This window comes from Aplidium turbinatum, chromosome 18 (genome assembly GCF_918807975.1).
Source record: "Aplidium turbinatum chromosome 18, kaAplTurb1.1, whole genome shotgun sequence".
NCBI lineage: Eukaryota > Metazoa > Chordata > Ascidiacea > Aplousobranchia > Polyclinidae > Aplidium > Aplidium turbinatum.
Window position 1 is genome coordinate 19,910,282 of NC_137489.1, and position 24,813 is coordinate 19,935,094.

A 24,813-nucleotide genomic window follows, 5' to 3' on the forward strand; every position below is an offset into this window, starting at 1 on the left:
ATGATATTGTTTTAAAGGGTTTGAAGGATGATACTGCTTAAGGTTCAAAGTTCAGAGTCGTTCCAAAGTAGCGAGGTCTTATAAATGAAGATCCATCGGCTTAATGTAATTCGGTCTTAATGCCGGGTAATCATAAAATCAACAAAACCAGGCTTGACGAACTCGTATTCGAGCACGTAGTGTCCATACAAGCGGCCATGACCGATGTCAACTCCGCATTGCGTCCTGTTTGTAATCGCCGTTTATGATCTTCCATTACTTCTGCTGTTTCATGACGGAGAAACTGTTGCCGAAATTTTTAACTACAAAAATGTAAACCATGAAATGACAAATAAATGTCGTTTCAATCGCCTTGCTCCAACTTGTTTATTTTAATTGATCCATGATCGGATGCTACGGGTAGAGGATTTTTGTAAAGACAAACAATGTCATGCTCATGTTTGCTCGCCAACTTCAACCATTGATAACAACACTGCAGCATCCCATCCAAACATAATGGTCCGCCTAGTGACAGGGAAGGTTTGGGCCACTTCCAAGGTTAAGATGTAAAAGAAACTGTACATGTCCTAAAACAACTATTTCATTAAATCTCACAAAACATAATGTGTTTTGAAAATTTAGCTCTAAGACAAGTTAATGCTGACCCACACAGTCTTTGCTGTACACGAGTAGTTAAATATGAATATAGAATAAAGCAACCTTTCGATGGCTTGTGGGGTCAGCACTGTGTATGCGTGGAATTATAATCAAATAGCTTCCATTCTAACAAGGCAACCTTTCAGTGGATGGATTCTGGAATTGCCTTTACAGTGTTACTGCACTTCTTCGCGTTTCCATTGTTGACTAATTTGCCTCATTGAGCCGCACATGCCGTGCATGAACGATTCGAAGCGGTCAGAGAGATCGTCGTGGGGTCACGCCCCTTCAAACGGAATGACGTGTGCTCAGTCTAAAAGCTGTCGCTGTGGCAACTGCATTCCCGATGATTAACTGGTTAGAGCCCAGACATTACCTCGCTGCAGCGAGTGAAGGGTGCAACTTCCTCATCGCAGATCTCTTTCAGCAAAACGATTACTTGCAAGTTGTTTCACATAATTCTCCAAATGCACAAGCTTTACATTAATTTAAAAACGTCAACGCTGAATTGGTGTAAAATTGGTAACTTTACGAACCGTGTAAGAATTTATTGAGGTTAAATATAGGTCGCGCAGATCTTGGAAAAGTTTAAGTCAAGCAACAATGGCTTCCAAGTTCCAAGCGAAACCAAAACCTCTTTATATCACTCTCAATAAAGACATGTTCCGATTTTATGGGAATAAGGTCTCTCGCGGTAGCGTACATGCTGTGTCATATTCGATCTATTAGGATAATTTATGTTTTCAATATCTTTGTAACGCCAAAGGCTTTTTGGGAAGAGAAAATGTGAGAAAGTCTTTTTTCCCAAGAAAGCGCAGCAGATATGTTAACTATATTGGACTTCATGTGAAAAAAACTAGGTCAGTTTGGAATACGTCGGCACAATATGTTTGCAGATACTCCCAGTGAAATTAATATGATCCATGCCCGCACGATCGTTCATTTCACGTCATATGCCAATGATTGACGTGTGAACCTCTTGCTAGCTGTTGCTATGGCTACCATTGCATGGGCTGGTTCGTAATGGTGACGTCAATCAGAGCAAAACCTTCTCGCGGCGTTGCACAAATAAGTTCCATGCCAGAGGAATTGTTATAAATCATGGAGATAAACATTTGTTTAAATTGTTTTTGTTTAAAAATTGTCGTTGCAACAATAGTTAGCACCGTTAGAACAAACTAGGCCTAGCAGTTTAATAAAAGCATAAAGAACCTAAAATGTAGTTACGTACTGTACTAAACTTATTTTCAGCAAACGTTTCGAAAACTAAACTGTTCATCTTCAGTGCTACTAAAATACTTTCTACAGAACATTGGACTTTTTCACTTGCAACTTTTGGTATATCAAAGAGCTCCTTAATGAATAACTGTCATACCACAATACAATATAGGTATAGGCCTACGTACAATCAACATTATTGGCCAATTTTTTTTTTTATTGAACCACAGACATTAGACAAGCAAAGCAATGTAACCTTAGCGGGTTTAGCATAATGTATTACATACAAAACAAAATATCTAACATAACGACTCAAACGTTTTCGACACGTACGTGTGTCCTCATCAGGAATTAAATCTGCAATATACATAAAGTGAAAAACCGTAAGAAAAATTGGACTTTGCACTATAACTGTAACGACACGTTTATTTTTTTTTTGCAAAATTGTCAAAGCACTGTAAACCGCAAAGTTTAAAAGAAACGCATGGAAGACGACCGTCCTTATATCATCGACGACTGGGTCGCCATAGGTATGTTGGCTTTGTTTTCTTCATGTGTAAATGTGGAGTTTGCTGGTTAATGCTGAGTATTATCAGTAAGCATGGTAGGGACATCTTATCCATATACTTTACAAAAAGTTAACCAAATTTTATTGTAATGCATCAATCGCATGGAATCTTTTCAAATGGTAATCTTAAACGTGGTCATTAAAGCAACCAGTCGAGAATAGCTGAGTTTAAACATTTGTAGTAGGTATTCTCTTTTGGTTCCCTCATCTATTCCTTTCAAATACAACAAGTTCACTTGAGACTAATCACTCGTTGCTGTAGGTGCTTCTCGCCCTGCAGCAAGCACTTTGTGATCACGGATAGGCCAATACGAAGTGCGTATGAAAATATGGGCTGTCGTTTTATTATTTGCTGCTGTCTCCACAGGTTTCTCAAGATTTACTTTTGACCTTTTACAGTTTCCATTTGACTTGACCCAGGATCGATCCCTGGTCCATGGCCTGCGGGTAGGTGCGTGGTATTGTTTACTTTATGGATGATTAATTCTGTTGTCGTTTCTTCGGGGCGAGCTCTTCTGGGAACTTCATTAATTCCAAATGCAGTAGGACCCGTTTGCACAATACTAAACTGAAACAATGAATGCATCTAAGCGTTCCTGAATTGAAACAAGTTTATTGTTTTCAAAAATTTATTCCAAAAAAAGATGGTCGCCTTTCTTACCACTTCAACGTTTATAATGGTTGCATTAACGTAAGAGCTGCTGGTCGCTAGTGGGCAGATTGAACTTGCGTCATTTGTCTCATGGTCAATCTAACGATGTCCAACCAAGCCGAAAGTTAACCAAGCTAGCTAAACACACCATCGTTAGTTTTGATCTAACAAACATCTGACCAACATTAAGGCAAGTTATCACAAGACATTCTAAACATGTGGAAAAACTAAAGAGTTTATTTTTGCTTCAATGCTGCATGTAAAATTAGTACACGAGATGGCAATGGGAAACGAAGGCAGCCACTCATTTGCATTCATTTGGAAAGCAAAAAGAAAGCGACGTTTTGTCAGGGTTGCCAACTATTTTGTTAATTCTTATTGTTGTTTCTTTATTGCTGCGTCACTGACAAATATTTCGTCTCCTAATGTAAATATTTGAGTGCAGCTGATTGGCCGAGTAGAATATTGATTGAGGAAGTAACAAAGCCTTCTAATACGTAACAATGTTTCAATGCAAATAAAAGTGTGATGACAATTTTGTTATTGTCTTGTCAATTTTCACATCGTTTCAACGTCTCTCACGTCAATTGGAGCGACATACAAAATTGGTCTCCAGCCAATAAATGATGTGTTCGAGCGCAGGCGATTGTTTTATTATTCAAGTAAACATAAAAAAATGATAAAAACAGAGAAACAACCGGGTAGGCATAAACGATGAACATGATATTCGTGGAATCGTGTTTAGCTCCACTTGTTTGTCGTGGGCTAACAATGATCAAGTGTGACGCAACAATTATTGATTTTCGCAAAATATCGCGGTTTCAGAAATGCTATGAATAATTTATTCATTCTCGTCCTCGGAGCAAGATTCATTTCTTGTCCAAGTAACCTGAAAACTTTGTAGCAACATCTTTGCTTGTTTGTGAGTCGCCTGCCTGGTCTCACTGTGTGAAGTCGCTTTTGATGGCAGCAGAGAATTTTATGAAATGCCAAGCGCGAAAAGTGTCGCCTTGTTTATCAGACCAACAATCAGAGTGTGCTTTGTTCTGTTTAATGTTGATTCACAGTTTTAATCTTTCTCCTCTCAGAGGGCTGCATCCGAGAACTTCCCCAAGCGGAAAGACCGACAACAAGCGCCAACGCCAACAAGCGAGCGGAAAGGCCAAAAACAACGTCCTGCGCCAACAAGCGAGGTTGGTAGCAGCACGCTTTGGCGACGAATACTTTTCAACGTATAGTTACGTGTTACATTAAATTTCATCCAAGAAATTTGTAAACACAAGTCAAAGTTCGGATGATGGAAATACGTAAATTGCCACAAAAACAACTAATTGTGCCGAGAAACACTTGTTTATGACAAAAGTCTTGATGGCTAGTGTGGAGGCTACACCGGTATGGTTAGCGAAACACAATCCTCGCTGTTCTATAGTGAGTAGTCAGGTAGTGCTGACGCCAGGAAGATCGCTCCTTTTCAGCTAATAGAAATTACGTCATGTGTCTTCAGCTAGGAAAGGAGGTCATCTTAAATCAAAAATCAAATTCAGTAACATAAAGTGCGCTGTCGGATTAAATCGTCTTTTTGATGTTCTTGTTGCATCGTCAGATGTTAAGGCAAAAGCACTAGACAAGAAAAAGTGTGAAATCTTCATTCACGTGAACATGTCATCAAGCTAATCGAGAATATTCCATGATAAGTTCTCTGGGTTATGTGTCTGACGTCAGCACGACATGCAGCAGTTTAAGAAGTTTTGGGAAGATACGAGGTTTCCTTTGATCTTCATCACTGTGGATTATTTGTTTAATAAATCGTCGAACAAACTCGGATTCAATTCGGGCTTTTAGTTTGAGTTTAAACTCGATCGTTGGCTGAATATGCATCTGACATTGGGTTAAAATGATTTTTAATTTCATGACTTTTTTAGGAGATAAAGTTGGGTGGGTTGAAACAAAAACCTCAGAAAGTTTGTACAACATAATAATTTGTTGTTATTCATCGAATACTGAGTTGTAGCATTGGTCTCAAGTGAATTGTTTTACGCGAAACAAAATTTTACTTTGTGAAAAAGATTGGAAAATTTTGAAACTTAAACCATCACAGGCATCTTCTCTGCGCTGTTTGAGAAACCTTTGTGATGACGTCTACAGACGTTAACGTCCATGTTCGGTTTCCAAAGTCTTTTGGAAATAGATTTCCAGGTGAACAGCTAATGCTTTGATGGCACTTGGCGCTATTCGTCCAGTCTGTCAAACTTCAGTCGTCTGAGCGCTCACGCTGAGTGCCCACCCCCAACCGAGCTCGTCTTAGTTTCATGGCTGCTCGCGTGCCCTTATTGGAAGAGCGGTCGATTGATCTTCGCAACAAACTGGATTTAAACTGCGGATTTTTTCATGCTATTGAATCTTCAAAGTGCTTTTGATGAAACGGATTTCACGATGGGCACACTTGACGCTATTATAACGTTAATTATTGACAATCTAACGGAAAGATGCAAAGTGAGGTAGGAGTCATGAACTTGTTCCATATGATTATGACTCATAAGTTGATGTTTCGGCAAACAGCGACCTATGGACGCGTCGGGAGATCGATGTTGGTTTTGCGGCTTCGTTCTGTGCGGTCCAAGAACATGGTGTGGATCCACGACTCGCTTTTAAGAACCCCAATACCTTGACTACAAAATTATTTTAAGTAAAAATTATGTTTACTTGATTGGTTGCTATGTTTGATTGGCCTTAATAGTTTTACAATGGGAGAAGTAAAAAGATTCATTTGAATAAAACAAAAACCTTTCTTAAACTTTCCAAACAAAGTTAAGACAAAGGAATTTTCCTTAAAAAAGACAGTTGAGTTTGATTTTACAAAACACGTTTCAAAAAAACACTTTTTTTGTAAAAGCACTTTTCAAAAAACTTACTAAATTGAAAAGTTTAAGTTTGTTAGTTCTACCTTGGCCATAACTATTTAAACTGCAGCATTCCTAACTAGCCTACACATTGATGACAATGAGTTTTTTTTCTTCATCATTATCCTATCACTAATTTCACCATATTAGTTTGCACGACAACGAAAAGAATAACTCGGTCTTGAAGACTGCAAGATGTTTAGTCTTAGACTGCAAGATTTGCATCTTTTCGACTTTGGATGCAAAACAATTGCGGCAGTCCAGCCGTGACCCATCTGGAACCTTGCAATTTAAAGAAAATATTCTTTGTTCAGTGGTTGCCCACCTCTTCACCTGTCACTCCCACTCCTACTCTACATGGGCTACCTGTGCCATGGGCTACCGTTGTCAATAATTAATTTGTTTTTTCTCACATTTAAATGTTGGCATGAAAGCATCTATCTCAAAGCATTTGCTTCATGTTTTAAAGTTTAGTCTTTTACGATGTCGGCGAAATTAAACATTTGAAAAAAATATAAGAAAACTAATTTCACTGAAAATTTGGCAGACGTTAAAACTACAAATGATTTGGTTCGTCGTGTATTTGAAGAGAACAAACAAAGACAAACAATGACGAGCGCTTATGTTGGAAATTCACATCTGATGAAAGACACAATTAGAAAATACATTAATCACATTAAGGTCGATTCATGCGGGTAACGACAGATTAGAAATATACATTAGTAACTTTCAATGATTGATCTCACCTGGAATTGCATGATTGTGACGTGATTTCATTTCCTCATTTTGTATGCGCCCTTAAGTGTCGAACATTTACCTCTAAACAAGTTCTACATACACTTGGCACTTTACGACATCTAGTGGCAGTAGAAGTCAAGAGATTTGCATAATATAAACTAAAAAGTTCGGAAAGCACCAACTTAACAGGCTCGTAGGCATCATAAAGACATTATGGCATGACTAATCTAACGTTACTTTGCATGGCGAGCAATAAACAAAGGACGACGTAACTTTGCTACAAGATTTTATGCAGACGCGGCATTACATAAGGAAGAATGAAAAATAATATTTTTTTAAATTACTGAGTTAACGAATTCATAATTTAGTTACAAACTCTTTCACATGTCGTTAATCATAAAGTTAAGAAATCGTTGGCACCAGAACTTGGCAACATTGTCCATGAATTGTCAGAGGTCTGAAGCAGGCATGATACCAGAAAGGAATTATCACAAACTTAAAGTTTTGAAGCAAATTAAATACACACTACGAATGGGGAGTAGTCAATAAGTCACGAAGCTTCAAACAATGCGAAAGACCTTAACTCCTGCGATATTGGGGAACTCTGGTAGTTTTGTCTCCATCGGGAGAGGGAAGTGATTTCTGCGGGCTATTGTAGGGCGAAGAGCCGCCAATGCTGACAGAACCGTTCGGCGTAGGTGGCATCCAGTAGCTGCTGCCTTCTGGCAGATCCAAGTATGACGTGATTGACGAAGAACTAGATGATAGCGGAGGTTGGGAGTGGGACTGCAACAGGTCTGAGTCAAGTAACGTCATTGAGGGGGAAGCATTCTTGTAAGCTTGCAACGAGTTGGAGATGGTTGCGAGTGGTGGTAGTTGCGTTGCGAGGTTGTTGTTGTTGCTGTTAGCTTCTGGCTGCAAGCTGCTTTGATACAAACTTGTGTCATGCTTGGCGTGCTCGCTTACCGCCTTAAAGTCTTCTTGTGACGACATAAAATGTAAAGAAATATTAGGAAAGTCGTCCAAGCATTCATTGTTTGATGTCAGGTTGTTGGAAGGTGGAAGCTCTCCCCCGACATGAGCCTTCCCAGCCATCCCCTGGTTATCGACGGAAGGAAAATACACCTCTGGTTGTGCTGCTCCTTGGCCGAGCGTGTCAATGCTGGTGACGTCATAATGGTAATTAAAGAAACCATCGGCGACCAACGCTGTCCCTCCTGGCACGTTGGTGTGGCTGTGATGGTAAGTAGTGCCGATGCTGTTTATTCCTCCCTGATTGATTCCTCCAGTCATCACACCTGATGCAACCACGTTCGCGCCTGCAAAGAATATTATTAGATCGAACCGATTCAAGATTTGCAAGGAACTAACTTACTGAAATATTGGGGTGGCAATGATTGAATATTTATTCATTTCCAAGCCGCTTCCACACTGTGGTCGCAGTCGACATTGCATCAGTTAATATCGAAGCAACGTCGACTTACCGCCATTCCCTCTCAGCATCTCCAGGTTCTCTCCCAGCTTCCTGATGTACTCGTAGGCGTACCTCAACGTCTCTATCTTGGTCAGCTTTGGATCGTCGGGGTAGCACGGTAACGCTTGCCTGGTGGAATAATATAAAATGATAATTGGTTACGCAGCACAAAAAGATGAGATTAGGTTAGATGTGAAGTTGCTTGAAATATTTTTGTTTTTAACATTTATTTCCATTCACCAATTTATGGAATTACCAGAGCATGTGGAATGTGGATTAATGGCTCACCTCAAATGTTCCAGGGCGTCGTTGAGGCCGTGCATTCGATTCCGTTCCCGGTCGTTAGCCTTCGATCGTCGCTGCTTCCTCAACAATCTGGTCGTCTGTGGGCTTCGATCTCTTTTGCGCTTCTTCCGACACTTTCCTTTGTTTTCTCCATTCTGCGTTTTCCCATCGAGCTGCGGAAGAAATCATGAACATCTTTAAACCAAACTGACAAAATGAAGTTTAAAAACACATTTTCCACTGAAGGATATTCTAATGAGAAACGTACATGAGCATTTACCTTTATGACGTCATTGACCACCCTTTTTGATTCCATTGCGTCACCGTTGCAAGTTTTTGTGCAATAATCGAAGAATTGAGAGTTCCGAAAGCTTGGCTTGTGGTCTGCAGGGTGTGTCGCTAGATGGGTAGCCACTGCATCAAAGCAAATACTATCTGTCTTGCCAAGATGCCCTTGGATTAACACAGACATTTAAAAAGATAAACTAAATCTAAACAAACCAATGGGTGTCAGGAAAGTGTTTTCAGCCATATATCAAACCATGACGACATCGTTATGGACCAAACGATGTCTCCGCAATTTTAAAAAGACGTTTTCATAGTTTGTTCCTACACTCAAACGCAAATTTTTAAACTATTATCTCCGAAACTCGACTTTCAAATTTAGTGATGAAAGTGATCTATTCATCTAAGGATCAGATATTGAAGTTTCATTTCAGTTTGAGCCCGTCAAATTGGTACGATCATATCGGACTTTAGATCAATGAAAAGTGGTTTCGAAACATTTTTTTGCACAGAAGTTAGTTTCAATCAAAAAACGTTTCTCAAATAGCATAACCATATGGATCCAGCAATGAAAGAGTGAATCTGTTTTGAAAAATTAAGAAAAAACAAGAAAACCGCTGGTTTTTCGTTTTGTAGAACGAACTTTCGAGCAGTCATCGATGATAACACCTTTAGTTTTCTTTGTTATTTCTATTTTCAAAATCCGTTCTTTTAAAAAGCGTTTCGCATCCTTTCCCTCATTATGACGTAATAACCTTAACAAATAAACAGTTGTAATTGAAAGAATCGCTTTTTGCTTTGAAATGCATGCGCGAACATTCCGCAGTGCTCAGCTGAGAGAGCTGCCTTAATCGCGGTGTCGCGCCCCCCGCGGATGACCTGACAGCGAACGTCAGTGCAAGGCGGGCACCGGATACTTTTATTCTCCTGAGACCAGATATCTCTCTGGCAACGCCATGACTTGCATCATTCATCACGAACAGGACTTCTGGCGACACAGCCATGTTGATGTTATAAAAACAAATAACGTCATCTAGGAGAAATTTCAGTTGAATTAACAGATTATTCAGGCTGAAGATGCATCTATCCATCTGGCAACACCACAGATATACAACCGAGGATTCACGTCATACAAAAAACATAATCTTTGAACCAACTAATTTGCAAGTTGTCTACTTACTAGGACTGTCGTTCATAGTTTTTCAATCTTTCTTTTAACGTACTGGAAAATCTTATTTTCGCGGCAACACTGTTGTGAGCCACAACGGAGGTTGGAGTTCCTTTTTACTTAAAGCTGCTGAGATCGTTCTCATGGAGATCTCAATTTATTGTAATCAAAGTATTAGCTTGGCAATCGGAGAAACATTTTCGATTTTAACATAAACGTTAAAATCCTGATGCAAAACTGTGGAACGTTTAACAATTCGCTAACTGCGGAGTCAGAACCAAATGATTATTGAATTAGGTCTAGATGTGAATGACGACCTAGTCGTCCGCCAACTTCCAGTGCTCGCTTGTCTCGCTTTGTTAATCAGTAAATTGTATTTTCAAGAACCTCCCATATGCTCAACCATCTGCCTCGGTTACCAGGACTTAAGTGAAGAGAAGTAGAAAGACTGAAATTTTAAGGTTCTCTCGATTGGGAAAAAAGGACTCATCGATTTGAAAAATCCTTTGCACTATCTTTATGTGGTAATAGAGAGGAAGGTTTATGTTTACAATATGGCTGTAGCCTACTCACATCGTTACAACCAACGAAACGTAGTTGAAGATGTTTGAAACGACTGTTTTTGTTGAAATATAACCAAATTATTTCGTTTTGTTTCGAAAATGTTTTTAAAAATTCAAAATGTTTCCACAGAAGACATCTTTCATTTAATGAAATAAGCTTTTAGTTTAGGTCTGAATTCTAAACTAATCCAAGCCCAAGCTTGGATATGTTAAAATTAGAATATTTTTATCATTGTAACAATCTTAACAATTTTGTGGCGCTCAAGAAAGTTAACAATCAAAATGTCTTCTTCATTCAGGCTCTCCAGTGCTGACCATTCAGATCACTTTAAAGTGATTCGAATATTACTGCATGAGCCTGCATCAACTAAATGGATTACCCAGTTAGGTCGCAATACAAGCTTTTATCTCTTCGATGTTTTCTCGTTTCGTTTGGCCCATCATCGAAAGTTTCTTTGATCTCAGCAGGAAACGCTAAAATTCGCGACTGCTTTGTTCCCAGAATCTTCTTTTGCTTTGTGTTTCTTGGGCGCTCGTAAAACGTCATAATCGTCAACAATTTCCAACTTTCAAAGAGATTGGGCACGCGACAAACAATGGCAAGCTCCTTCATTGTTAGAAGTGCTTTTGTTCTGATTTGATTTTTCTTGAAGATACAGTGGAGATGCTGTATAGAAAAAACTTGCAAATAACTTTAAGTTTTAATGAATGAACAACGCATACAACAACGAGATAAAATGTGCCGCCTTCTGGGAAGTCATTCACTTACAATTTTTATTGATATACAAAAATGTCGTGACGTAATTTAATCAAATTAGTGGAAAATCAATAAATTTTCTAAATTGCATTGTTTTTTATCAAAAAAATTGAAAAAAAAAACACTTTTCACTTCTTTTGCGAGATTGTGACGTATCACGACGCTTAGATCTTTGCTGACATCTAAAGGCCGCTTTTAATTTCTCTTAAGAAAATGACTTTGAATGTTTTTCGAAACACTTTTTCTTCACAATTGGCTGTCAACGTCCTACTCAACAGCATTGAGGTGGCTTTGTTGCTGATTGACAGGGTGAAGGGTGAATTGAGCTTGACAGGCTGAAGCTTTCCAATGTTGAAATGTTGTTGAGTGCAAATTATGCTATCCACTAGGTGCCGCTGAATGGAGAGCTGTCCTTGATATGCGTTGCTCAAGCGCACACCCCGAGAGTCGAACCAGCGCCGCGTGATCTTGAAGTTTCTTCATTCACAGGTAAAGTCAGGCACTTACATATCCAACAGAGCTTTCCGAACTTTATAGTAGTAAAACAAAGTAGGTAGTATCACAATAAATCAGAAAAATCAGTTTTATTGATAAAGCCTAGATTCTGTTTGAATAAGACTAGAAGTTACTGAAGAAGCCACACTCGTGTGGTAAAAGCGTTATTAATAAAACCGTTGTTTCTGATTTAGTGTGATACTGTCCACTTTGTTTTAAATGTATTATCACACTACGCATCCTATTGGATCATCAGTTAAATCATAAGAAGATTTGATGAAAAGTTTAATGACGAACTTTTGGAATTTTATAATGGTAGCCTGAAATTGTAGCAAATACTTTTAAACCATGCTCCGTCGGTGGCACATAATTGTGATAACTTCGCACTTCTTACGCTCAAGCAAGTTTCTTTGTTTTTTTTTCGTAATCACTTGAAAAACAAAAACTAGGTGAGTTTCTATCATATGGTTAACTTGGTGCCAGCTAACAGATTGTGGAATTCTGTTTCTGTTCAAACCCCCATCGAGGTGGTTGTTGGAACCTACACGGTTAGACTATGACTGCTTTGTTGAGGGATTTGGTAGGAGAAGGGACTGCGAGGTTTTGGGGGCAATCACCGGCTGACCGCAGAGATTCTCTGCTACTGGACCTATCCCAAAGATTTAAAAATTTTGAAAGTGTTAAATATGAAACCACGCAAACCTTACTAAACAATTTAAATATTATTTGGCGCGCATGGTTTAGCTTTAGACAACTACAGAAAATTAAGTTTATTTTGATTAATTGCAAGGCAAGCAACAGCGGAAGCGTGTGTTCAATTTACTTTATCTTCTTGTTTTGGTTCATTCGGGAATCGTTATTCCCATGCTGTGGACAGAGATCTTGTGGAATTAAATGAATTTGTTGCTTTTAGTCTTTCAATATGGATTTAAAAAATCACCACTTACAGACTTAAGTAAGCAGTAGAGACATTGTGAACAGAGCTACAATGCCTCTTTAATCCTACAAATGAAGACATTTCTTCTGATTCTGAAGCAAACGGCGCCTACTCTTTTAAACCAATTCTGCGTTTCCTGTTAAGAGAGGTTGGTCGGTTTGTAATTTCAAAAGCGGTTGATTGATCATCACCAAACGTGAAATGAAGAAAAATTCTTTCATTTAATCAACTTCAGCTATTATCCAATTGCCGAGTTATTGAAGCGTCAGTAAGATCCATGTTCGAAGGCTTCATTAATTACGTTACGTCATAGTTTTTAAGAAACAGCTTTTAAAACAAACGCTATTAATTGTATGCAGCTAGCCGGTGACAAAATGGAATCAAATCGATAATTATTTTAAAGGATCGCTCTGAAATATAACATCTACTCATTTAGATGATGTAAAGTAACTTCACGAAACTTCTCAGTAGGAAGGATATCAGGAAAAACTTTGGTAGCTGTAAAAATTATTTTATCAATACTGCTGAAGAGTCTTCCACCCGAGCCTAATTTAAACTGAACAAGTTTTGACATAATTCTTTTTGTTAATGTGAAATTCATGTGTTTGCTGATTCATTTATTGTGTGTTTGCGCCAGGAATAAAATATATTGGAAACCTGTTCGGATGGAATTGTGATGACGATGATGACGTTTCTGCAAGTTTGTTGATTTGGTTTGTTTTCAGATGATAACCTCAACTATTGTGTCATCAATGTGGTAGTTTTTATGACAAGAATAATTGCAGGTATGTTATGTGATCAAATTCTCCATTCCGGGTGTGGGCACTCTCCCAATTAACATACAGACTGGTCAAAAAGTCGTCAGTCAAGACTGTGAAGTCTGGTGAAAAAATACGACTCCTATTCCTCGGTTTAACTGGCCGACTCCGGACACGCCAAAATCCTCCCTACTCCAACTCTACGACTCCACAGCCCTGGAAAACTAAATTATTTTGCTGTAATTTTATTGCGACTTTTATAGAAGTCTGGCTTTCACACCAGTTGAATGAACAAGATCAAATACAAAATGTGAGTCTTAAACAAAAGCCTCTATTGGGCCGCAATTGCGCAAAAATGGCCAATCCAATCAATTTGTCAATATTTTCTGGAAGCAAGCACTCAGACTTTCTTTAGAGCTCTTCCTTTATTTGAAATCCATTCTCTACATTCCATTATCTTACCTCTTTTGCAATGTTTGATCTGCTCCATGGTGCTCCGAAAACAAATCTACATCCGCTGTTGCCAGCAGGCTATTTAAAACCAAGCTACGAAATTGTTGTAAAACCGATTGGATAGCCTACAAAAACAAACCTATTTCACAGTGTGTACTTTTGACTAAAAAATTTGTCACTAGCAATAGACACATGTTTTATGGTCAAGTCGACAATGCTGAACGCGAATTTCATTATTAAAATGAGCTCCTGTGTACAATTTTTGAGAAAAAAAGTTTTTAAAAAATTAAAAAAGTTGTATTATTTTGTATAATATATATAACCAGAGTTAGGGTGCACTGTGCTAAATAAACGTGGTAGTCAGAAATAATAGCGCCAGTGACTAAATCCAGTTAAGACAAGACCCAGAAGTGTTGTTCTGAAACTTTGCGCTTGTATTCACCAGTACAGACTCTCTCCCTCAACCAGCAAAATCCAGCCAACATCGCCCGGCTATCCTTGCACTTGTATGGCCTCTCTATAGCCTACTTGCAATATCTTGGTGGAAGCGTAAACCTGCATGAAAATGCTATGCTATTCTATGGTTTCCCAGAAAGTTATGCACTACCGCCTTTAGACTAATTTATGCAGTTCTCTCAGTCCCATTCAACAAGCTCTCTAACAACTCATCTTCCAATATGTTTTTTTTTACATCTGAACCAGTAAAAACTCCAGCTGTAACTTTTGCAGTAGACAGAGCTGGGAATAGTGCCTTTAACTGATTAAATGCTGCCTCAGTTTTCAGGGAAACAATCAACTGTTTTATAAGGCCTAGCTTCGTCGTCGTCGTCGTCGTCATGTGAGCCTCTGGGGCCGAGAGTCTATCCTTTTACCACCCCAGATTTACGATGTTCCCGGACTACACTGTTCTAGGCCTAGCTCGATATGTAAAGGAAGCATAAGGATTCTTCTGGGATCAACAAGTGGAATGTTGGCCACATTGTGCTCTCCAGGGTTGTATGATGCCCTAGCCGGCCATTCCTGTTGAAAGTGGTGGTATTGTCAGGCCCGACTGCCCCATAGACATAACAACAGTACTTTGTGTACCTCAATTGCATTCCCATCAGCATGTTCAACGCTTTGAAGTCTCTCCACAGGTACCATTGGAATGTATCATATTTGATGGCTTCCAAGATAGCTTTCATACTTTCTGTTGACTCATTCATTGTTGTAGATTATGCAACAGGGACTGGTGGCTTTCTATTCCCATTATGTAGTAGGCTAGTACTGCTTTGAGACTTTCCTCAGAAGTCTATGAAGAGTTGCCAGTCTTCTGAATCATGATGACCTTCCAGATCACCCATCAGTCCCACAACATCATTGCAAAATGTCAGCTGGAGCCTGGAACCCATCATCAATCACCTTGTTAGAAAAAAAGTCAATGAACTCCTTTCCACGTTCACGAACACCACGAACAGTGACAGCTTTATCTGTAAGTTTCCACTGTTGCAACCGTGAAGCAAGTAACTCTGTATGTCTCATTGACAACTCCAGTGCTCTGACAAAATCGTTGAACTCTGGAAATGAGATTTCGTTTTGGTCGCATCGTGGTCTGGGTTCAAAGCAGTCTGACAAGGAAGCATGAGAATCTGATGCAATAGTTGAGTCACTATCACTCTGTTCAGTCGCTGGATATACAGGAATGGATAAGTCAGGGTCATCAGCATAATGCTGCACAAGGCGTATTGCAGTGGGAACATGAGGATTGAGGATACTCAATGGCAGTCGGATTTGCCTTGTTCAATACTTGGGGCAGTTTGGTGAGGCAAAAGTATCAGTCAGAAGCATGATTTTAAAGGGCGCCACACCATGGGGACGGCAAACAAACTTACGTTCCATGCAGCTAACTTTGATGAATTGAACAATCTGCAGAAACGATGTGAGGAGCCCAGCTTCTAGGTCTTCATAGAAGGAAGAAAAAATCATCATTACACAGTTAGAATGGCCCATATACACTGGCATTACCTTGCATTTCAGCTTTACATAGTGCAGTGCAGTGTATCAAACAAAAATTCAATTTTTTGCAAAAACTGTACTCAGGAGCATCTTTTAATGGCCATATTCGTGATCAGCGACCTCAAATTAGCTAGAAATGGCGCTTCTCTCCCCAGTGACATTTTGGTGTACACACTGTGTTTCCATTGAAATGATTGAATTGTTGGAGAGTGGGCCAAATTTCCACCGCAAGCTGGCGTTTACAGACGGCCGCAGGTAACATTTCCAAACTGTTTAATCCAATGGTTCCCAACCTTTTTAGCCATTCAGGCATCCTTCAGAAGAGAAAAATACTTTGTGGCAGCCCGTTGCAGACCAACGATCTTTTACATCGAATGCAGCAGGTTGTTATAGCAAACCTTAACAGTTTCATAACAATAACATCAAAAATGTTATCCATTGCTTTTCTGCTTGACTTTCAGCTATGCAGTGTAGCGAAAAGTAGGCAAGTTTGTTTGTTGTAGGCTACCTCTTAGGAAAGGCAATCAATAACAATACTTTTAGAAGTCAACATACTATAATAATAGTAACACTTCAGTTGTAGCCTAAACTACTTTGAGTTCTGGGCATGACGTTAAAACTGCAACCGGTGGGAAAGGCTCCAGTGTGAGAACTCTGGAGTTATGGGGAATATAGAATTACCCCTTAGTTTTCCATTACTCCCAGGTCTGCTCTGGCCCGTAGCAGTAGCACCTGTCAGGGCCCCAACTATGGGTCAAATTACACCACTCCGGCTTGTCACCTTATTCATGCCTGGATGAGTGGCAGACTGTGCGGAAGAAGCTCATCACTGGATATAGCTCAACGGACAGGAAGGCACCACCTAGTATTATAGTTGCAGGACCTGCCCAAGAGCATGACGTGACACGTAGACGTTATGGTCATAGACGTTAAAGTCAGTATGAAACGTAATATAAGCTACTGATCTTTCCTTAGCAGGCAAAATGGGCAAAAACCTTTCCATGCACAGCATTCACCAACTGAAGTACAATCGACAATGAGTAGGCCTACAACTTGTAGCCTACAGACATTGACTGCGGCATCACAAAACGCAAATGACAAAAACACAGAATAAGAATTTGTGACCAGGAAACATCATTCATAGGCTATCTATACGGTCAACAAAAAATTGTCCTGACCAATCGTGTAACAAAAACAATCGTGCGTAATTTTTTTTATCATCAACAATGATCTTCCTTAACCATGCGAAGACAGATCAAAAATGAACATGAGAAAAAGCTCGCGACACCCAAGAGTATTGTAAAAGGCATCCCGGTTGAAAACCACTGGTTTAATCTCTGGCCCATGCGACTCATGTTGTCAATGTTCTCGTGGTGAGTCCCAGTAACTGTAAAACAGGCTAATGGCAGCAAACAGAGACATGTCAGGGTATCTCTGGGGTGGTGAAAGGATAAACCCTCGGTTGGTTGGTTTTGATTCTTTATCCTCGGACTGACAAAGCCTTGATTGGTTATTCCTGGTAGTTTCACATACTTGTAGAGGCTCTTGACGCAGGGCCGGTTACCGAGATTGCAGAGTGAAGTTTTCCGATTGTTGAAGTGTTGTTGCAGGGGAATTATTCCACTCATTAGGTGCCGCTAAATGGAAAGCAGTCCTGAAATGCTTTGCTCAAGCACACACCCCGAGAGTCGAACCAGCGCCGCGTGATCTTGGGCTGGGCGCGCAACCACTGAGCTAACGGGGCGGACGATCACCCAGACATCTGGGTCATGGGGCACTGGAACAAACCCAGACATGGCCTTTGCAAGCACTGGTAGCAGGCCCGGATTTAGGGGGGGGCAGAGGGGGCAGTTGCCCCGGGCCCCCCGACTTTTGAAGGGCCCCCCTATGTGGAAAAAAATGTGATTTTGTGTTATTTTTTTCCTTTTGGCCTTTAAAGTTTCTGCAAAATGCTGTGCAGTACTGGACTGATGCTACTGTAGACGTAGAGACGGTTTTTCGCGCCGTAGGCGCAAAAAATTTTTTTGCACGGGGGCCCCCCGATCTAAAAGTGTCCCGGGCCCCCCATCAGCTAAATCCGGCCCTGACTGGTAGCACTAATCACTAATCAAAATCTATCTACACTTCCCTTGAGAAAATTCTGCGTACGCCACTGATAGCAGAGGTCTAAAAAAAGTAGAAGCAACAAAACGATAATGTTATAACGTGATGATGCCAAAACAGGACAATCACTTTAAAATAAGGCACGATCACAACACCTTAGTTACTTAGTAGCATTATTAAAATTAAGCAAAGAGAAAAAAGGCAAGTAATTTAAATAAAAAATTATAGGTAGGTTATGAGTAAAAAGTTTATAATTTATCGTTTATACTTATATAAATGTTCTGTTCAGTTCGGTTATGTTGTGTATATTTCTGACCTCCACAGCGAAAACAATACACGTCGATATAGCATAGGTTTAAAAAAGTAGAAGCGACTACTCGAGACAGAATTAAGTTATCATTAGGGCGATTTTTGTGTAACCTAAAAACTCAAAACGGTAACTTTAACTTTGCAAAAAAGTAACCAAAAAGTAACTTTATTCAACGAAAACAAGAAAGCGAAAAAAATGACAGCAATTCAACATAAAAAAACATCTAAATTAATTTTAATTTGTACTCAAATCAGAGTTACACATTCAAATTACACAATGTAATGTTTTACATTCTCTGGCAGGAAGTTTCTGTCAATCAAACACTTTAGCTGTTGCAGGGAAAACAATAGGTTAAATCAGGGATGTCCAGCCTGCGGCCTGCTAATCATTTTCACTCCAAGCAGGGGCGCCGGAACGGTTTTTGACTCGGAGGGGGTAGGATTATGAAAAAATGGCACTTTTGTTGCTGAAAGGCCAATTTTTTTTTAAATTTTTAAGATAAGATATAGCGATAATGCTTATCCATCAGCTCATCATCGCGTAATAATGATACAAGTGTCCGGTATACAAAGAACAATGGCACGGAGGGCATCATGCTATGTTATAATGACGTGTTATGATGATGTAAGCTAATAATAATAATAATAATGTTATGGTTTTATTTATTGTCGCTCTACAACAGCTAAGGTCTTTTAGCGACAGGGCTCATTTTTCATTTATATCAGGTTTACGATGTTATCACATTATCACCCGATTCAATCTCACTGCGCTATGCAGGATAGAACACAATCGGTACCGTTTTTAAAGTCTTCGGTTTGACCCGACCTGGAATCGATCTCAGATCTACCAGCACCAGAGCCGAAGGCGAAACCACTCGGCCACTGAGCTGGTAAGCTAATAACTTACTGTAATACAGATTTTGTGTCGTGAATATTATTTTGATGCAGAAATGCAGAAATTAAAGATTATAGGGTAGTTTGAGGCAAAACAAGTCGTCGGGTAAAACCGGTCCGTTTGATTTCAATCAAACTTTTTTTTTTTGAAATAATACACTCAAAAAATGCTTTAGCGCACTTAGTGGTTCCTTTGTGATGTAACAACAGCAACTGCTGTGCAGTTTTTGCTTGCTGTCTTGGTCAAAGCTGCGAAACGTAAGTTGGTGTAAAATTTTACCTTCATAGTTTGGACTAACTTTTTGTTGTAGTTTAGACTAAACAGAGCATTACACTATGAAACTTGTTGATTAAACCAAGACTTTCTAGTTTAAAACAATATTACAGTTATTGTACTTTGTCTCAAAACTACTCATCTTGTAATTCTTCCTTGGAAATTAGTTTTATTGGGTATTTATTTTTGTTCAGTCATGGCTATTTTGGTTGGGGCAACACAAGTCAGTCATGAAGTGCTGTGCCAAACTTTTGCCTCAATTGGTGAAAATACTAATCTTTAACCAAACTGTCATGTAGGCTTACCTGGTTCATAGGATATTATCAGTGTTGTACGTTGACGCCGTCAATTTGACGGCGTCATTTGACGGCGTCAAGTTTTTGTTGACGCTGAGGCTAGCGCCGTCAGTTTATTTTTTAGTTGACGGAAGTGATAGCGCCGTCAATTATTTTGTCGATTTTAAGCGTCACGAGCTATGCGTCATTTTTTGTTTTCATGGAAAATCTCGTTTCACAATGTATTCTGGCCAGCGCGACTCATCGGAATTACCGGCTTTCGCGTTGGTTGGAATGGCTCCCTGGAATACAAGCGGAAGAAGTTCGTCAAATGGTGATCACTCATATCGTGAGCAGTATCGAGAACGAGGGATCAGAGAGAGAAAGCGAAAAATCAATGAATGTCATCACGGTCGTTGAAGAAACTTTATTTCAAGAGCTCTATGCCCCTGAAAAGAGCGATGCTGGTGCAGTGAGTGGACCTCGTTAAAAGATTTATATATGCTAAGCCATCACAGCACGCTTGGAACGATGATAGGCTACCTTTTCAAGTAAACGTTTTCAAGACTGTTTTTGAAATACAACACACCAATACCCAGGGCCGGATTTAGCTGATGGGGGGCCCGGGGCACTTTTAGATGGGGGCCCCCCGTGCAATAAAAATTTTCGCGCCTAAAGCGCGAAAGAACACCTCTACGTCTACAGTAGCATTAATCCAGCACAGCACTGTATTTTGTAGATACTTCAAAGGCTGAAAGAAAAAATAATAATAACACAAAATCACATTTTTTCTACGTAAGGGGGCCCGGGGCACCTGCACCCTCTGCCCCCCTAAATCCGGGCCTGCCAATACCATTCAGCGCTGTTGTGAAACGCATGTTTTTACGTGGAAAGAACATTGTGCGTCCCAAACGCAGCAGATTGTCAGACAAACGTTTTGAAATGCTTGTGTTTCTACAAGGAAATAATTAATAAACTAAAGTAGTTAGTTACAATACAGTCTCAAAACATAAAACCCGCTCTTTATTTATAGCTATTGTTAGCCTAAACTTGGTTGAAATACTTCCGTTTTGTGAGACCCTGGCTAAAATAGCGCTACAAATTAGCGCTGACGCTGACGCCGTCAATTTCTTTAAAAGCTTACGCAATACTTTACGCCGTAAAGTTTTTGGGCAATTCGCGCTGACGCTGACGCCGTCAATTTATTTTATTGACGCGTACAACACTGGATATTATTTGCCTATTACATCAAAAATCAGCTTATCCTAGTGTGAGAGTGAGCTAAGATTTCCCAAATTTTGTGTCATGCAACATATCCTTGTAGGGCCATTCAATTCACACAGTTAAAAAATTCAACCTCTCCAATTTTCCTTAAATTTTACACACCTTTTCACTACAGTATCCTACATGATGAACATCTGCAAAATTTGAGTGAAATTTTTTGAGAAACACGAGAGTTATGAAGCATTTAGTTTGGGGGGGTCTGTCAAAGGGGCACGATTATTTTTTTGATTTTTGGCCATGTTTGAGGCCATATTACTGCTAAACCAAATTAGGTAACAACCTAAATGTTTTACAGGTGATAGTACTTCTTCCAAATATTGAAAAAACAACATCGTTCACATTGTCACTCTAAGAGGTCAAAGGTCATAGACATCCAAAGTTGGCCGTTTCCAGCTCTCGGCTAAGATTTTCCAAAACTTTATAACCTCGCTAAGATCCCATTTTTGATTGGTTTTGGCTGAAATGTGGTAGAAATATTGTTTACAAAATTTTGTATGCACTGAGAAATTATCAGTACAAAATATTAAAGGGTTCGGGAGGTATTTAATGTGAAACCTGGGTCGAAAAAAAGCAAAACATGGGATCTATTTAATATCTTAGTTACCCATGACGCCAGTGAAAACTTGCACTGAAATTTTGTCCACTTATTCACTAAGATTTGATAAGTCTACCATGCAAAATTGATCAATGGTTCTCAATGTTTTCTTATAAAAAGTATTCATCAAAGTTTGGACAAAAACGCCAAAAAATCACAAATGAAAGATTTAAAAAAATGTAACAATATTGAACTACACTAGAAAACATTCGAAGTGCATTTTTGATTGTGTTTCTATCAATTGTTCACAAAGCAATTGTTCTAACATTTGACAACTGTATGTACCATGTGGACCTCATTGTCAGTGAACAAAATGGCAAATTTTGTCATAATCTTCCTTGCTCAGTTTGTTTTGTCGTCCAGAAGAACCATGGATACTCAGCACAGCAATTGAATAAATAATGTCATAAAATAGAATCCAGCATGTTTGCTGATGTCTGTTCCGAACAAATGTGCTGCAGTAGTATACTTTGTATGTGTAGCCTAAATATAATCTTTCTTTCATCAAAAAAACACTGACCTGTTTTACCCTTACTTAGGGGCAAAACCAGTCATTTGACTCTGTCTTAAAAATGATGTTGTATTAACATAACTTAAAAATAAAGTTCACTTTTTTTTGCTATCTTGTTTCATCATCAGTCGTCATCTCCGCCTGTAGCAGATTGCACATCAACATGGGTTATTTGCTTCCAAGAGTGGCGATTTTGAGCCAACTCGCTCAATGTCGCCAAGTTGAGCCCGGTCCATGATTGGATATTGTCTTGCCATCGTTTTGGTTGTCTGCCACGTTTTCTTTTTCCTTCTACCTTGCCTTCTGTGTGATCTTTTAGTGTGGCCGAACAGTTTTAAAACTTTTGATTTTATTATTGCTGCAATTGGATGTAGTTTTGTTTAAGGAAGCCTTAATACAACTGTTTAACACTAAAAATTGAGACATTTTTAACTTTATGTGAAGATATACTCAAACTCAATAATACCAAAATGTGACCAGTCTTGCCTCGCACTACCCTAATTAGGCTAAAAGCTAATAGCTGAAATTGTTATATCGTATTGCAAAATGTGCAGTAGCTTACATGACCTTAAAAGGGCACCATTGCCCCCCCCCTGTCCCCCGCTTCCGGCGTCCCTGACTCCAAGTAGTATTTTCAACTTGGGATCTTAATGTATCAGTCAGTTGAGTTGAGTTGAGAGTTGAGAAAGTTTGAAAAACTTTCCACAGAGAACAGACTCTTCCTTTATTTTATAAAGAATTACATTCATGTAATGAATTTAATAAATTAGTTAGTTTGTCCAGAAAATTATTGTGCATGTGGGGCAGCAAATATTGTTGCGAGCAGTTATTTTCATCCATAAAAAAGCATAAAAACTGTAGAAAGAAACAGACTGGCCAACAAACACTTAGCAAACTTCCTAAGAATCAAGACAACGTCCTTTAATACAAATGTTGATAACATCTTAGCCTACATCTTAGCTAGAAAACAATGTCAAAAACATTGTAAAAATAGGCTACATTTTGTTTCTTTCTATTTGTGTGCTATTTGTTCCTATTTTCAAAGATGGAATTAATGGTTTTTAATTGTTACTTTATGTACCCGTTTTTCTTGAAATTCAATAGTGTTCTGCGGCCCATTGAATTATTTGGAAAAAGGTTTGTCTAAAGGAATTGATATCAAGCGTGGAGTACGCCAAGGATGTGTACTTTCTCCCTGTCTTTTTAATTTATATACAGAAATGATTTTTCGACCCATTGATGATATGAAAGGAGTAAAAGTTGGTGGCTTGAATATAACAAATTTACGCTATGCTGATGATACTGTTCTGTTGGCTGAATCACAAGAAGATCTTCAAGAAATATTGGACAATGTTAACTCAATTGGTAAAGAATTTAATATGAAAATTAACGCTAAAAAGACCAAATCAATGATAATCTCAAAATCACCAGACTCTCCAGTACTCCAAATTATAATTGACAATGAAATTATACAAACAGTAAAATCTTTTTCATATCTTGGTCATTTAATAACTGAAAATGGGAGGTGTGACCATGAAATTCTTAGACGGATAGAAATTGCAAGAACTACATTTGGAAAAATGAAAAATATTTTAACCAATCAACGTTTAAATTTATCAACTCGTCTCAGAATCTTAAAATGCTATATCTGGTCGACCCTATTATACAATTCTGAAACTTGGACAATGTCACAAAAAATGGAGAAACGGATCGATGCCTTCGAGCTTTGGACATACAGGCAAATGTTAAAAATTTCATGGAAACAAAAGATCACTAACGATGAAGTACTCTCCAAATTCAATTCAAGCAAAATGCTCTTACAAACAGTCAAAAGAAGAAAATTGAAGTATTTCGGACACACAATAAGACAAAATTCATTACAAAGATCATTAATAGAAGGGAAGATAAACGGTAAAAGAAGTAAAGGCAGACCAAGAATGATTTGGACAACAAACATCACAAAATGGACAAAATTAACTTATGAATGTGCAGTACGCACAGCTCATGGTCGAGAACAATGGCGCATTGTATCCAACCCTCCATACGAGGAAGGAACAAAATGATGATGATGAATTGTTACTTTATGTACCCGTTTTTCTTGAAATTTAATAGTGTTCTGCGGCCCATTGAATTATTTCAAGTGACAATGCGGCCCACTATAATAAAAGGTTGGACATCCCTGGGTTAAATAATACACGCGATACGAACAAGCACGTGCTCGACGTGTAAACCTAAAATCCGTACATTAGTAGAATAGAAGATATATTAAAAGTCTTGGCATTAAATAGAATTTAATTCATCTCACCAGTAGATAAATGAAAGATAAATAAATAGGGGAATTAGGCAAAAAAGTATGCAAAATAATTAAAAGTAACCTAACAAATGAAAAGTAACCTAAAAATACAAAAAGTGACTTTTGGTAACTTTATAACTTCTTAAATATTGACCCCACAACCATGAAATTTTGGTTCTACATTTCCTTTGTTGATTCGTACAACCAAACAAAAGTAACTTTAGTGCAGGGGCACGAAAAGTAGGGGTGCTCAAGGGGCTGTAGTCCCCCCTAGAGCTAGTTTAGCCCCCCTGGAATTTTCGATAATTGCTTCAGCCCCCCCCCCCTAGAAAATTCTGACAGTTTAAGGTAGCCTATATAACATATTTTCAGAAAATTATTCGAAAATAATTG

The 24,813-nt window shown here is 38.8% G+C and overlaps 1 protein-coding gene across 1 annotated transcript; it reads right to left on the reverse strand.

The window, feature by feature from the left end:
* Positions 1–6,551: 6,551 nt before the first annotated feature.
* LOC145787794 (uncharacterized) lies at positions 6,552–8,825 on the reverse strand. Its single transcript, XM_082599620.1, has 4 exons — positions 8,752–8,825; positions 8,475–8,644; positions 8,197–8,315; positions 6,552–8,031 (listed from the first exon to the last, which is right to left on the reverse strand). Exons 1-4 carry the CDS (start codon positions 8,785–8,787, stop codon positions 7,292–7,294), a joined length of 1,065 nt encoding a protein of 354 aa, XP_082455746.1. The 5' UTR covers positions 8,788–8,825; the 3' UTR covers positions 6,552–7,291.
* Between the last annotated feature and the right edge of the window lie 15,988 nt (positions 8,826–24,813).